The sequence below is a fragment of the Palaemon carinicauda genome, chromosome 11, assembly GCF_036898095.1.
Source record: "Palaemon carinicauda isolate YSFRI2023 chromosome 11, ASM3689809v2, whole genome shotgun sequence".
Classification (NCBI taxonomy): Eukaryota; Metazoa; Arthropoda; class Malacostraca; order Decapoda; family Palaemonidae; genus Palaemon; species Palaemon carinicauda.
The window spans coordinates 96,559,298-96,573,752 of NC_090735.1; the positions used below are offsets into that span (position 1 = coordinate 96,559,298).

Here is a 14,455-nt window from a genome sequence, read left to right on the forward strand (position 1 = left end):
TGCAAAATTTAAAATTTTCTTTTCTTCAATACTCATATACCGGTGACCAGGAGCTGCTTCACACTTGCATGATACATTTGAGAAATGATTGCTAACTTCGGTTGCTCCAGTCACATACTGACCATTCACCTTCAACACTCGTGGTGGGTTTGGGGTGAATTTTCCTACTCTTTTTAACCTTCCTCTACACATATGATGCTGGTGTTCTATTGTTAATGGAGGAAACAAACGACACCCAAGACTGGCACCTAGCTTCTTTCATGGCACGACGGATCTGTGCTCTACATTTCTTGGATATGATTAAATTCTCCTCAAGGCGGCGTCTGTGCAACCAAGTTAATGACCTTCTTGTGGCTCTGTGCAGGGCAGTTAGTTCTGAAGACCACCAGGGGACTGGTCTTTGTTTGAATATTCCTGTTGTTTTGGGAATGAAGTTGAATCCTGCTGTATAAAGAGTTCCATTAAGTAAGTCTATATGGCATCATCAACACTTTCAAACTGTTCTGCATTTCCTTCAATTTTGCTTAGCTCTCGAAATCTATCCCAGTCCGCCTTGTCAAGATTCCATCGTGGTGATCTCTGTAAAGGTGTACCTTTGTTGGTGTTTATAATGACTGGTGCTTGATCATTAGTATGCCAATCATCTAATGTTCTCCAATTAAAATCGAGATGACAGTTAGAGCTTGCAATTGATAGGTCAATGCAAGACAAGGTACCTTCCTGAACTTGAAAGTGTGTGGGCTCTCCTGTATGGAGGAGTCCGACATCCTCGGTCTCCACAATTGATGATATAATATTGCCCATGGTTTTTGCTAAAACATCACCCCATAATGGATGCCTACTACTAAGATCTCCTAGTTAGAGAAAAGGTTGTGGGAGTTGTTGAGTCACCTCGAATAAATTATCATACGAGATGTTATCATTTGGAGGCAAGATTGCGTATTTTCTCCCAAAATCAATCTGTAAAACCACTGCATGCAGAGGGGTACAGATAGACAAAGATATTTGGGGAACATCTCAACGAATGTATAATAGACTTCCACCATGGCTCCCTACACGGTGATCATGGGGTGGCCTATAGCTAACATATTCGCAAGGACAAGGAGTATTAGCATCAAGCTTGCTCTCTTGTAGACATACAATTATGGGGGAATGCTCGTGAATTAAGAGCTTAAGTTCTTCATATTTGGCCCTTAAACCCTGACAATTCCATTGCAAAATGGAGGAGAAAACTATGTATTAGTTTCTGGAAGACATCTTAGATGAGGTCTTCCCATTAACAGCTTTAGAATTAACAATATCTTCTGTAAGCTTCTTAAGTGTGGCTCTTGATAAGTTAGGTTTTACATTAGCCTTTTCAGTGTTCTTTATAACTAATTCTTGTGGGGGATGGTGGACCTCAACTTGAATTTTTGATTGATTCAAGTTTTCCTATTGATCTGAAATATCAACAGGCAGAACATCATATCTATTTGATGTAATAACTTTGGCGTTTTTAATGGATGGGGGTAAGAGAGATGGAGGTGTCTCTCTTTCCCTATTAACAGGTGTTGTTTTATCAGGTTTTGGTGTTTTCCCCACAACAAGTGCACCAGATAACTCAGTCTTATGCGAAACCTCTTCATTAAATCAGGCAAAGATATAGCCTGAGAGGTTAGTATTATCCTTTGTAATAGGGAACGAAGGTTTAATAGAGGTGAGTAAAGACTTAGGTGATATTTTTGCCCTACCATGCATAACTTTATCAGATGGCGAATTCCTTTTTTGGGGGATACTAGTAGGAATAGGTGGATTGGATGTCTCCTGCCTCATTTTTCCTCCTGATTTCAATACCTTTGCATAACTTGTTGATTTACTCAACAGTCCCTTGGCATGACCCACCCTTATGTGTTCGATACTGGATTTCTTGAGAGCAGCCTCTTCTAACTTATATTGCTGGCAGCTTCTATCAGTGGATTTATGATTCAAATTGCAGTTTATACAATTTGCCTCTAGTATACATTCTCCATGGTAAACATTGGAACAAGTACTACACATTTTATCGCTCTTGCAAAATTTAGATGGATGCCCCTATCTAAAGCAATTGAAACATTGCAGTGGCTTCTGCTTAATAGTTCAAACTTTAATCCGTTCATTTTCTATGTAAATGTGGAAAGGTACATTAGCATCCTGGAAAGTCAGGATAATCATTGACGTTCCTGTGACTTCATGCACTTTCCACACAGTTAAAGGACACATGACTAATATCTCCTCTTCTGTAAACTCATAAGTCTCTATTGAAAACTACTCCCTACCATAACTGAAGTTTACATGGGGTTTCACATCCAACTTTATGTCATCATTCTCAGTCTTTAAATTGCTTATTACAACATTGTGTTTCTGATTTCGCACTTATAAGGAAACTGTTTTTTCCAAAATGAGATATATCTCCTGCTGTGATGGTACCTACTTTCTTTTTAAGAAATTTACATATCTTAAAATATTTTCCTGTACTCCCTTTTGACTGAGCAATAAGCCACTTTGGTGGTTTTGGCTTTCTCTGAGAGGGTACAACTACCCCTTTATCAATCCATCGCAAATTATTGATTTTAATATTCATAATATCACTAATTGTATTGAATGCTTCATCCTGATTATCAAATGATACCCATGAATCCCATTAGTCATTTTCAAGCCTCGTTCGAATTTCTTTGATGTGACCATAATATTGAAATGATTTATACAGCACATCATAATTAGTTTCTATGGGAACTTGAGAGACATGAAGGATTTGCAAATTCTCCATGTCACCCAAATTACTTTGTTTTAGAGCATCAGTAGAATGGTCTTTTCTGAGTTTCCAGGTCAACAAAAGAGTGGTTAAATCTGCACTCTTTGGTGTACATGTAACAGTTCCTCCTTTACTTAAACCAGATGGAGGATCTGCTCGCTTTGAATGAGTGTTTGGAGGCTCATGGTTGTGTATTAAATAACTTCAGCATGTTACGAGTTCGATTCGAGAAGCCCCACATTAAATCTGTTTAGTGCCCCGAGATTGGGGAAAGATTACTTCAATAACATAATGCCTATTGGCCATTTTCCTGTGAGGAACTTCATCTAGGCCATCCAAACCTCCTGATGTTCATAAGTTGAGAAACTTACGGCCCTGACGTCGGAACCTCGAGGGGGCCTACATCAGCTAAGCTGATTACCATGCGCAACAAGGTTATCTGAAGAATCGTCAATAGGAATTAGGTTATGAATCTCAGTAATAGGCTCTTGTTTAAAGGTAACCGGTAGTTTCAGCTAAGGGGGCTTGCAACAAAAGACTTTAAGCTTTTCTTGAACGTCCTTCCTCTCTCTAACAACATTCTATGAATGGAGAGAATAGGAGATGGCGAAAGAATAGTCATGCTCACCCAAAGCATAAGTGTCTCTACTGTAGCAGTCTGTGAGGAAGTAACAGGGAGGTTTCGAAATTAAGAAGTGCCATACGCATTTGGGAAAGAGGGGAGACTTTAAATGCTTTTACAGGAGATACTTCTAAAAGTGAAAGTCATCCCGCATTAACACAACCATGCAGGGCTCACCCCTCAAAACACTAGTGGAATGCGAGGAAAATCTATGCATATCAGAATAATAATTGGGTTAAGGGAGTGCAGTAACCATAGCAAAGGGATCAGCCTCTAGCATTGACTTGTGATCACTTTGTACATGGCTATTAAGTGATAACTTTGTACATGGTTTGGTTATCAAGTGATAATACATTCATAAAATCAGAATCATCATCAATAATTAATTTATGACCTTCGTCCTCTGTAACTGGAGCCTTCTATGAAAGAGCAGGGTTGGGGATATCGATCTGTAGAAAAGAGCTTACACTCTGATGTAACCAGAAGACGAGCAAGGGGAATGATCACTCTTGCCTCATTCCCTGCACCAGGAATGATATCTCTCCCACGGGGAGGATGGCCAGTCCATACAATACTCACATGGAAATTTCACAGAAAATCATTTGCCACCCTAGGAGGGGCAGAGGGGATTCGGATTGACCTCAACCCAACTCATGTAAGTGCTACAAGGGCAGCCGTCATGGCCGGGGCAGGTCCTTATGACACTAGACTAACTAGACATTGATAAACCCAATTAGTAGCAATGATAAAGATAAACACAAAGTGCTAATGCACTATAAGGGTAAGCCAAAGTAGATAGAAGTGGTGATTGTACAGCGAAGAGGTAAGACCTCTTAATAAAATGGTGACCAGGAGAGATGAGGAGCTGGTATCAAACAGCAGCATGTAATGCTGTCCAGCAGTGGGATTGCCTGGTAACCTATTACAGTTACAACTGGACCCTGGTTTTTTTTTTCTTTGTCTATTCATAGAAAATTGACATTAGGGGTAACCCCATTTATATGCCATAGAAGTTTGTATCCGTGTATCAATAAATATATCTTTTACTTACATTTAATTTTTTAAAAAAATAAAACACTTTTAGCAGTCTAATTAGTACAGCAAGGTAAACTCCAAATAAAAATTAACAAAAGATATGATATTTAATCAAGAAATATTATGTACCTGCATGCTCCACACGGAATTTTTGAAACCAAAGGCTCCAAGCAGGAAAACATGGCACCTCCAGATGCAATGCAAAACATGCCCATAATCACATAGACTGGAAGAAAAACAGAATTTTCATCAAAATTTAGTTAACCTTATACAGTTACTTTACCCTGAAACCAAAGTTTTTATTATCAACCATTTGTTTAAAAAATCTTAAAAATCACAAATGTATCCATATAACAAAAATACAATCAAAATCATCTCAATAAATAAATGGTACAACCCAACATTTCATAGGTATGGATATTTTGCCATTTATAAATTACTTTTTTGCGGCAGAGTTCTTGCCGGTCAGATGCACCCGTTAAGAGAATTTCACTACAAATGTGCCTTAAGCAAACAATGAAAGGGCTCCATATACTACAAAAACCTACAGCTGTTTATCAAAGTACCCTGTACACATTAAACTTATTTTCCCCTAATTTTATAACAATAACAAAGACTACAGGTCAGATGATGTAATTTTTAAAAAGAATGTATGGGCAAACATTTAATTTTGAATAAATATAAACATAAAAACTGAAACCTCTCTAAGTACATTATTTATAAAGTTCACCCTTCAAACTCGACACCTAATTTCCAATGTATAGTAACGATCCTATAAGTTTACTCGTTTGGATATATATTATAATGTGCCTTGTCTGGCTCACGCGGAGAGCACCAAAGGTTCTTTTTAGTATTTCTTTGCCCGGCAGATTAGCTTTCTTCCTTCAAACTTTCCCCCCTTCTATTCTTCAACTTTACCTTCCTCTTGTTTCAATTTCTAACTCATTCAAGAATAATCCTTCAGGCAAGAATTAATAATCATACTGACAAGGGCTTGAATTGTTCAACTTTTTTTCTAAGATTAAGAAATCAAATGATTTCACACCAAAAATATAATTCAGGATGCAATCCAGGCAATCTTGGTAAGAATATCAAACTGGGGGTTACATTTTCTTCTAACCTGAGCAATTTTACGTCTATCCAAACTAGTAACTGTTTCCGGTGAACAAAAATATGTGCTCTTATGGAAAATATGTGAAGTTTACAAAGAATTCAATAAGGGAACCATGAATAAAAATATGTATCTGTTCCAGTTGGTTTTTAGGATCTCTTCATTAAAAACAGGAAAGAGCAAAACACAGTCATAAAACAATATACCACTAGTAAATAGAATAGGAATAAAACACCAAAGCTGTTTTCTACCATTAACCATATTAAAACATGAAAAGTGTAGAATACTGTACTGTCATTTACTATATAAAGAATGCCCAAACCCACAAAAAATAATATAAAAGCTTACCAAGGTAATCATAGAGGAAGTATAAGAGCAGCAGCATGGTGCACATCATAACAACAAAAAACAAAACAATTTTTGGAGTCAAGTTCATTGAAGTTTCCTCCTGAGGCAAAACCGGCTCCTGAAGGTGCTCTTGACGACCTTCATAAATTGCACCACCGCACTGCTCACTCAGGTACCTACAAGATAACCAAAGAAATCAAATTTTAAAAAGTTTAACAAAAACAGGATTTTTTTTATTAACTGGATTCATAAACTGACAATTGAAAGTTTAAAAGTTTCAAGGTCCCTCATGAATGGCCGAGGCAAGAGACAGAGACAATGTCATAGCACAGAACAATGCCCTACAGACTAACCATATACGTTAATACATATCGTTAGTACCCAAGCTTCCTCTCCACCAAATCTAGGACCATAGAGGGAAAGGCAATGACTCCCAAAACACGCAGCCCCCTCCCCCTTCTTAGCTTACAAGGATGGTGAGTTTGCCAAAAAAAGTGGAGGACCAGAAAGGAAATTCATCATCCACACATTTAAGCCTATGAAGTTTTGTATAAATGATGAAATGTTTATCAAATACCAATACTGCATAAAAACAAAAATACAGCATTACATTTAAAACTTAATTCTTTTTTTCTATGAGTTATATACTAGTCATACCGAGAGCACAGATGAGCATGGAGATACCTTTGCAACTGAATGCAATCAATTTGCAGTTTTAGAGACTTTAAGAGACAAAGAGCAGACAATTCAGTTGCTAGTTAAGTTTTGGGACATATAGTTGCAAGAAGAAAACCATAGATATCAAATGATACTTGGGATACCATAAAAAGGAGTCAAAGATGGAAATTAATTGTTGAAAGTTTTTGAGGAAGTAATAAAATTTACAAGGTTGAGCACGCTAAGCATTCCAGTATTGATAGTGAAGTTAAAAGAAATGCCAGGAATGACTGGAGAGAATATTTAGACAGGATAGCAGATGAGGCTGACAAAGCTATGAATTCTGGTAGTGGCTATGGTGTAATAATTGCGCATGTAATTATTAATGCAATCTCTACCAGGGTAAAAAAGAAGCATATACCCATCCCTCGAGAGAGAGAGAGAGAGAGAGAGAGAGAGAGAGAGAGAGAGAGAGAGAGAGAGAGAGAGAGAGAGAGAGAGAGAGAGAGAGAATCTGTTATAACGACAGAAGATGAAAAAAGGCAACATTTGATGGAACACTTTAGGGAGGTCAGGATTAGGACATATGAAGGCAATATTTTGATTGATATATCTAAGGCAGAGGAAGACCTTGATGTGCCCATGAATGAACTCAGTGTGTTTAAGTCGGACTTATCATTAAAAAGTAAAGAAATGGAAAGCGCCTATATATGATGAAATAACTCCCAAGATGATAATGGCAGAAAATGAAGTGACTCTCAGAATACTTACAAACTTATTTTGTAATGTGTGGCGTGAAGAGGCAAAACCTGATGACTGGGAGTATTGGTAAAAATGGAAAAAAAAGATTGGACTGATTGCAATAATTACAGAGGCATCACACTGATGTCAGTTGTCATGAAAATATATAGTAAGCTCATTCTAATACTCTAGTAGAGCTACTAGCGGATTTGTATGCAATTGTATGTCCAGAGCTAAACTCTTCAGGAATTAACTAATTGAAGGTCCAGGAAGAATATTTTGTTGGTAACACATTTCCCACTGATGACAAAATAGACGAAATGGCCAACCTCCTTTTGGTTGATGTACTGCCATCCACCACGACTTATCTCCGTAAATGTTGGACATGAGAAGTTGCCTGACACTCAAAATAGGCAGAATGGCCAAATTATGGGGGTCAGTACTACATATTTTTAAATTTATTATGAATATCTATAAAAATATTTAGATATATAAAATATATCGGACAACAAAATTCAGCATATGCAAAATTATCTATTTACAGATTGTGGATCCAAGGTAGTTTCTAAGTGTTAAGGGGACCGTCCGCTATGGTGTTTGACATAACTTTAAAAAATCGAAAATCGTTTTATTGTTTCTATGTATGCAGAGACATATCGTACATACTTATTCACAGTTTGGTATTTTCTCACTTATTTATTGTTCAATTTTATAGAGGAAGATATTAAAAAGAGGAAGAAGCAAAACTCAGATTCATTTTATCTTTTGACACAAATTATTCGCAACTTGTCAAGATCAAGAAAGCTAGACAATAGCATAATAAACCTACTAAGTTGCTGAAGGAATCATTGAGATGACTAGACAGAAAGAAGCCATACCCTTATGGAATCTCCTACATCATGAGAAAGATCTTCATATGGTACAATTGCTGGAATGGTGAATCTTAGGGGAAAGGGACGATAGTGAACTGAGCTTACACCATGAGTTCAGTCCAAGTGTCTGAAGGCTGGCCATGATTGTGCAAAGATGTTTTTGGAGTAAAAAAAAAAAAAAAAAAAAAAAAAATTAAATCAATAATCCCTTCAGTGCTATAATCACACTTCGGAAAATCTTTTCTAGAGCTGAAGTAATCCAAGAGGCTGTTAACACACGTCTTTAATGCTGGAAAATTGTTGAAAAGAGTTAACAAGATTTTGTTAATACTAAATTATATTACAGGAAAAGGTTGCAGCAGAAACAGTTATGTAAATTGACTACACTAGAGAAAGAGGGTATAGCATATTAGAACTGAAGTATGAATTGACCAACACACTCCCCTTCCTCACAAGTAATTGTAAGCATGATATCAAATTGATGAAGCCCATTAAAGCTTCCTTAACCAGGGAACTGGTCAATCAACTTCCACTGGAGATGAGGAATGTAAAGACTGATGATCAGGTGACTTCATGGCACTTTGGTTAAAACTACCGATGAAATGGTATTATTTTTTATGTTACTAAAAAAATATTGATCAAGTAATTGGAACAAAGAGAATTGCATCCAGAACAAATCACTATGACCTTTGGATCTGACAATCAGATACTATGTAGATCTTGAAATGTTCTGGAGCTCTATGTTAAATATACTGCATCGAGGTCAAACTTGTATTTCTTACTTTCATGGAGCAGATTCAGTACAGAATTCTGTGGTCCAGACTTTTCAGATAAGCGCAAAGTCTCTGTGATGTTACCGAGCAGGAGGGAGCTGGAATAAACCATCTGTGAATTTTGTTTGACATAAAGATAAGTGGAACAGATTGTGTCCCAGAAATATTAGTAGAATGTCCTTGGTACACCTGCTATCTATACGCTGATCTGTCTTCAGGTTAGCATTGTTGAGAAAATGATGTGGGTATCCCTGTAATAGCTACTTTTGAAATCGACACTATCATGCATATGTTTGCTGTTGAAATAAATTGTTCAGGGGGGACAGCTGGCTAGTGCCGTTTTTCAAGGACAGGACTTGGACAGTTCGTACCACATAATAAGGTGACTTAGGACATCTTAAAATTGCATAGGATTTTTGCCTCTGACCTTCAGTTTTGCGACGCCAGGGTGATTTATCCTAAAAATGAGTTTTTCACATTCTATCTCCTCCCTTGATAATTAATATTGAGACCTGGGATTACTATCCTATATAGACCTGATATAGACCTGCAATAAAATGAAGAGTTTTTTCTAAAAGTCACTTTTTGCTTGATATGAGATTTTTCATTATGGTAAAAAAAATAAACCCTAAAATTCATAGAAAACAATTAAAAAAAAAAGAGAAACCAAAATTTGTAAAAAAGAGCAACCTTTTATTATTTTATAATGTCTTTTTAAGTGGTATAGCAAATTTCAATGCTATATCTTTAAAACTAAGGGAGAAGATAGAATTTCAAGGTCAATAAGTATAGTTTCTGGCCTACGGGCCGACCAAGGGAAAGGCCCGTGCCAACAACAAGAGTTGGCTATAATACCCCAACAACAACAAGTATAGTTTTGAGATACGGGTGTTCAAAGATTTTCTTTGCATTTTTACAAAGACAATATTAACATATGATGACTATGAATTTTATGTCCCTTTTCTGGATACTAATATAACAAAAAAAAGTTATTTATCAATTCAATCGTAAATGAAGATCCCATTGCTCATTATCTTGCTTCCTTAGGCAAGACGGTAGCTCCATCGTCTCTCTCTTTCACTAACTCCGCTAATTTCGCCGACATCTAAATTCTTATTAGAGCAAATTTTCTTCTTCCTTATGTTAGCGAGATGTTTAAATTGTGCTTTCCTCTTTGGCATGATGAAATTCTTGCCAAATACGAGAAAAACAGATGTAAAAACGAGTGAATGTCAGAGGTCAAACTCAAACATATACTCTCTATGAGGTTTGTGGTAGAACTGGAGGGCGAAGGGTGTAATGTCCAAGTAATACATTGTCTTGTGACTCGGGGAATCTATACAGATGCCATTGCTCACAATTTGTTTTACATTAAAATGTAATAATTATCAAAATTTATGATAACAGAAGAAATACTGCATTTTCTTGTAGGGAACAATGTTTTGGTTTATTGAGATACTTTTACTAGTTACCCTGTAACTATGAAAGTAAGGGGAATTTTGACAAAATATTTTGTATACGCATTCTCCATTACCATACGAAGCTCAGTGAATTTTTTCAGGATTTTGTGTTTTTCTTCCAATAACCCCCCTATATTGGCATTCCGGCCGGGCCCCTTAACAAGTATTGTTATTAGCAATTCCCATGATAATACATATTAGCAGCATACACATACCAGCTGTATCCAGAAAAAAGAACATCTTGCCATAACTTCATCCTTCATTATGTTTAAAGCATCAAAGAATAATGCTGCTAAGTTAGACTCTCAGATTTGATACAACACCCAATTTCTATCATCACTACTCTTTCTTGCTTTGTCACAGATTACACATTTCCTTTCTATTTCAGTGCTACTGGAACTAGTACTCTTCTTCCATCTTCTCTGTGCCTCGTATCTATCACAGCTTTCTCCTTTTTCAATTTTCATTTGAACAACTGGCCCATTAATTGTTTTCATTGACCTCTTCGACCTCAAATTTTCAAACTTTTGGCTTTAAAGGGCATTTGAATGCCTTAATGCACATGTTTAATCTTGAGATGATGGATAAATTATCCAATTCTTATGCTGCCAGAAGAATTTTGGCATGACCATCATCTGTTCCAGAAAAAGGACAGTTATAGTATGAGTAAAATCTATATGACCAACTACCCTTGTAGGAGTTCATATTATACATACAATTTATATAAAACTGCAAACTAAATAATGAAAATGACAAATTCGAAGATAATTTGTATTTTTCCTAACCATACAAACCTTAGCTATTTACAAAGGGTTATTACTTTTAGCGTAGCTGAAATGGCGAGCCATTAGAATTTAACGAGGGTGTATTACCCCCGCGCTAGTTAGCGGGGGGGTAGGGGAGTGGTAGCTAGCTACCCCTCCTCCCCCTCACACACAGGTGAATACTCACTTTCACTTAGAGGTAGGACTTGTCTTGGGGGACAGGGCTGGCGGGCAAATATGTGTAAATAGCTAAGGTTTGTATGGTTAGGAAAAATACAAATTATCTTCGAATTTGTCATTTGTTCCGTAACCGAAATACAAACCACGCTATTTACAAAGGGTGACTTATCCCTTAGGAAGGGTGGAAAGTCCCCAGCCATACTGGCTTTGGCTTTACCCGGGGACTCAGAATCCGAGTGAGTCGCACTCGAGAAAAGGAGTCCCTGCACCTCACAAGTTCCTTGCACCGCAAGGAACCATGTGGCCTACGTAAGCTTGTGTGTGAAGGAAGAAGTGTGACCCGTCCTAGGCAGTTGACCTGGAGTTCCAGAAGGAACTCTGGGTTAGGACGTTCCCAATACCACCTCGTCAGGGTATGGGGGACGCGACAGTATTGACTCAATACTCGGAACACAAGGAAGCATGGTTTACCTGCAGAGGTTCGAGGTCAGCTATGCAGAGACCAGGATGCTGCTTCCCCGTAGAGGGGATGATGAAGAAAGAAGTAAGGGCCAGACATACTTCTTTCGTTCATGCAGACTAAAACCTGATAACAATGCCCTCAACCTTCTGCTACCTGTCCAAAAAGGAGCCTGAGGTTAGACCAGCTGTTGTGTAGCCACCACAGAGCGATAGAAAACGTATCGAGACTCCTGTGGGTCACGCCCTGCAGGAAGCGGGCTGCGAAGGTCATCAGACGCTTCCAGACTCCAGCTTGTAGCACCTGCGTCACAGAGTAGTATTACTCGAAGGCGAGGGACGTTGCGATGTATCCAACATCGTGCTGTAGGGCGACGTGACGGGGGAGGGTCTGAAGACAGGTCGAGATGAATGTCCTTGAGTTCGGGCTGAAGAGGTATACTGGTGACTCTCCCCCCATGTCCTCCTTGTGTTCCCAAATCGGCTGCAACTGAGGCCAAACTGCAGCTGTTCCCAGCGCTAACCTCTCGATTCCTGTACTGGCAAGAAAGAGAAGGTCTTGGGACATCAGACACAGAATGGAGACTCAAAATCTTGAATGAATCGGACCGAAGGGTCGGGACCCTCAGATTCTGAGTCTAGCCAACAACTCAGGAGCGAGCCTGAATGTTGCCTTCTCCTCTTCCTTAGAAAGGGGGGGAGTAGTAAGAGACCAAGAAGATTGCTTACACACTGGCCGTGGCCAGAGTGAGCAGAAGACCCAAGGCGGAATACAATCCGAGGCCTGTCGTAAAAGGGTCTTGAGAAGATCTCTTAAAGGACTAAAAGTCCGAGCCATGCTCCAAGTCGGAGGTCTTCCTCCGACTAGGGCAGGGACGATCGTAGCTTCGCATGAGCGAGGATAGATCCAGCGGGCAGGAAAAAGTTATTCCTTTAAGCCTGAAGGTCAGGGAAAGGCTGAGCGACAGGCTTCATTGCCAAGAGCGGAAAGGAGTTTCCTCCCGCCGAAAGGCAATAAGACCGTTATTGCTGGAGAAGAGGCCTCACGGGAAGAGGTATATCTCCCACGGCACCAACCACCTTAGACTCTTCACTTTGCCTGGGAGACCCCTGTGGATGACTATCGCAGATGACGCGACCTCCGTACCGCGACTGTAGCGGGTTGTCTCTTCTAGAGGAGGAAGCGTAGTGTCTCCAGGCATGAAGCCGAAGCGACGCCCCGGTTCGGGAGAGATGTCGCAGTGTGGTTGCTTGAGTAGTCTGCGCCGTGGGAGAAGCTCTCCCGGGAGTTCCGTCAGGGGAAGCAGAGGGTCCAGAAACCGTTCTGCGCATAGTCCCAGTGGAGCTCTCCCATTGAAAGGTTGACAGACAACCTGGTTTTGTTGAGACCCATTGTCCGCAGACAAAAAGGAGGGAAGACGCAGGCGTCGAAGTTGTCCCACCATCACCGGAATGCATCTTGCCAGAGTCTCGGGGTCTGAGACTGGGGGGAAAACTAGCGGAAGCTTGAGGTTCCAAGCTGTCGCGATCAGGTCCCCCAGACCAGCACTTGCTGGTTACCCAAGGTCAAAGACCCTTAGGTACACTCTCTCTATGAGGCTCTGCTCGGATAGTCTGAGAGAAACATTCCCCTGCCTGGAATGAGAGAGCCGATGGTGGAATTGAGAGAATCTCAATCATCCCGGTATCTCTACTGCAAGATGTGAAGGTGTGAAAATGCGTCCCCTGCTGGTTAGCATGAAGTCGACACGCAACGGGGCGACTTGGCAGGAGCGGTAGGATCTGAAGAGGGGCCAGACTAAGGCCCTTAAGCCTGCCTGAATGATGGAGAGGTATCCTTCAGGTCTTGACCATAGGCCTGGACCGGAACATGCCCCCCCCCCCCCCTTTCCTTTGACGAGTCCGAGAACCGCATCAAGAATGTGGGGAAAGGACGAGAATATCCACTACCATCAAGAGGCTCCATAGGTCAACACCCATTGCAGGTTTAATAGTTCCGCTGGTCCCATAGGGCCAGGGAGTCCGGTTAAACATTGCCTGAAGCCACCGGAACTTGGATCGCCCCACATGGAACTTATCCTGAGGCGACCGTTCGGACTATAAACGGGTCAATGAGGAAAGAAGAACTAGGAAACGTTCCAAGGTAGGGCTGAAAACTCTGCTTGACTGAGAACAGGTACTGCGACTCTCCTCAGTCTTGCCACAGTCAACCGAAAGGAAGGCTCGGAGGATGTGGTAACAGAATCTGGCGTCCCCAGGTGGTCACCCATCCAAGTACCGACGTTGCTTAACCTCGCTGGACGGACGAGAAGCGGGGTTTCCAACGTGGTAAGGCGGTTGACTCAATATCATGGCCAGATACTCCAGATGTTGAGGCAGAGGAAGAGAAGGCTCCAAGCAAAATACCATGAGCCCACACTCATGGTCAGCATTCGGAAGCTTTTCCCGGCGCTGAAGAAGGTCGAAACCCGAGCCTACCGGAGTTGACCAGCCCTCCAAACAGCAGAGGAGGCGAAAGTCTGCACCTGAGCGGCCAAAAGGAAGGCAGGGAGAGTTCTCTGGGGAAACACACCTGCTATGCCACGGCGGGATAGCCACACTGCATCATAAGCAGGAATACTTGCAGTTTAGGCTGAATTCGACGAGCACCCTGGAAGATGGAT

The 14,455-nt window shown here is 40.2% G+C and overlaps 1 protein-coding gene across 4 annotated transcripts in view; it reads right to left on the reverse strand.

Moving 5' to 3' along the window:
• LOC137650100 (signal peptide peptidase-like 2B) overlaps positions 1-14,455 on the reverse strand; it is a 407,178-nt gene that overhangs the window by 331,997 nt on the left and 60,726 nt on the right. For all 4 annotated transcript variants that reach the window (XM_068383206.1, XM_068383205.1, XM_068383207.1 and 1 more), the window contains exons 6-7: positions 5,887-6,062; positions 4,557-4,653 (exon numbers count right to left, since the gene is read on the reverse strand). In XM_068383206.1, coding sequence (XP_068239307.1) covers positions 4,557-4,653; positions 5,887-6,062 — 273 coding nt within the window. The remainder of the gene's footprint in view (positions 1-4,556; positions 4,654-5,886; positions 6,063-14,455) is intronic.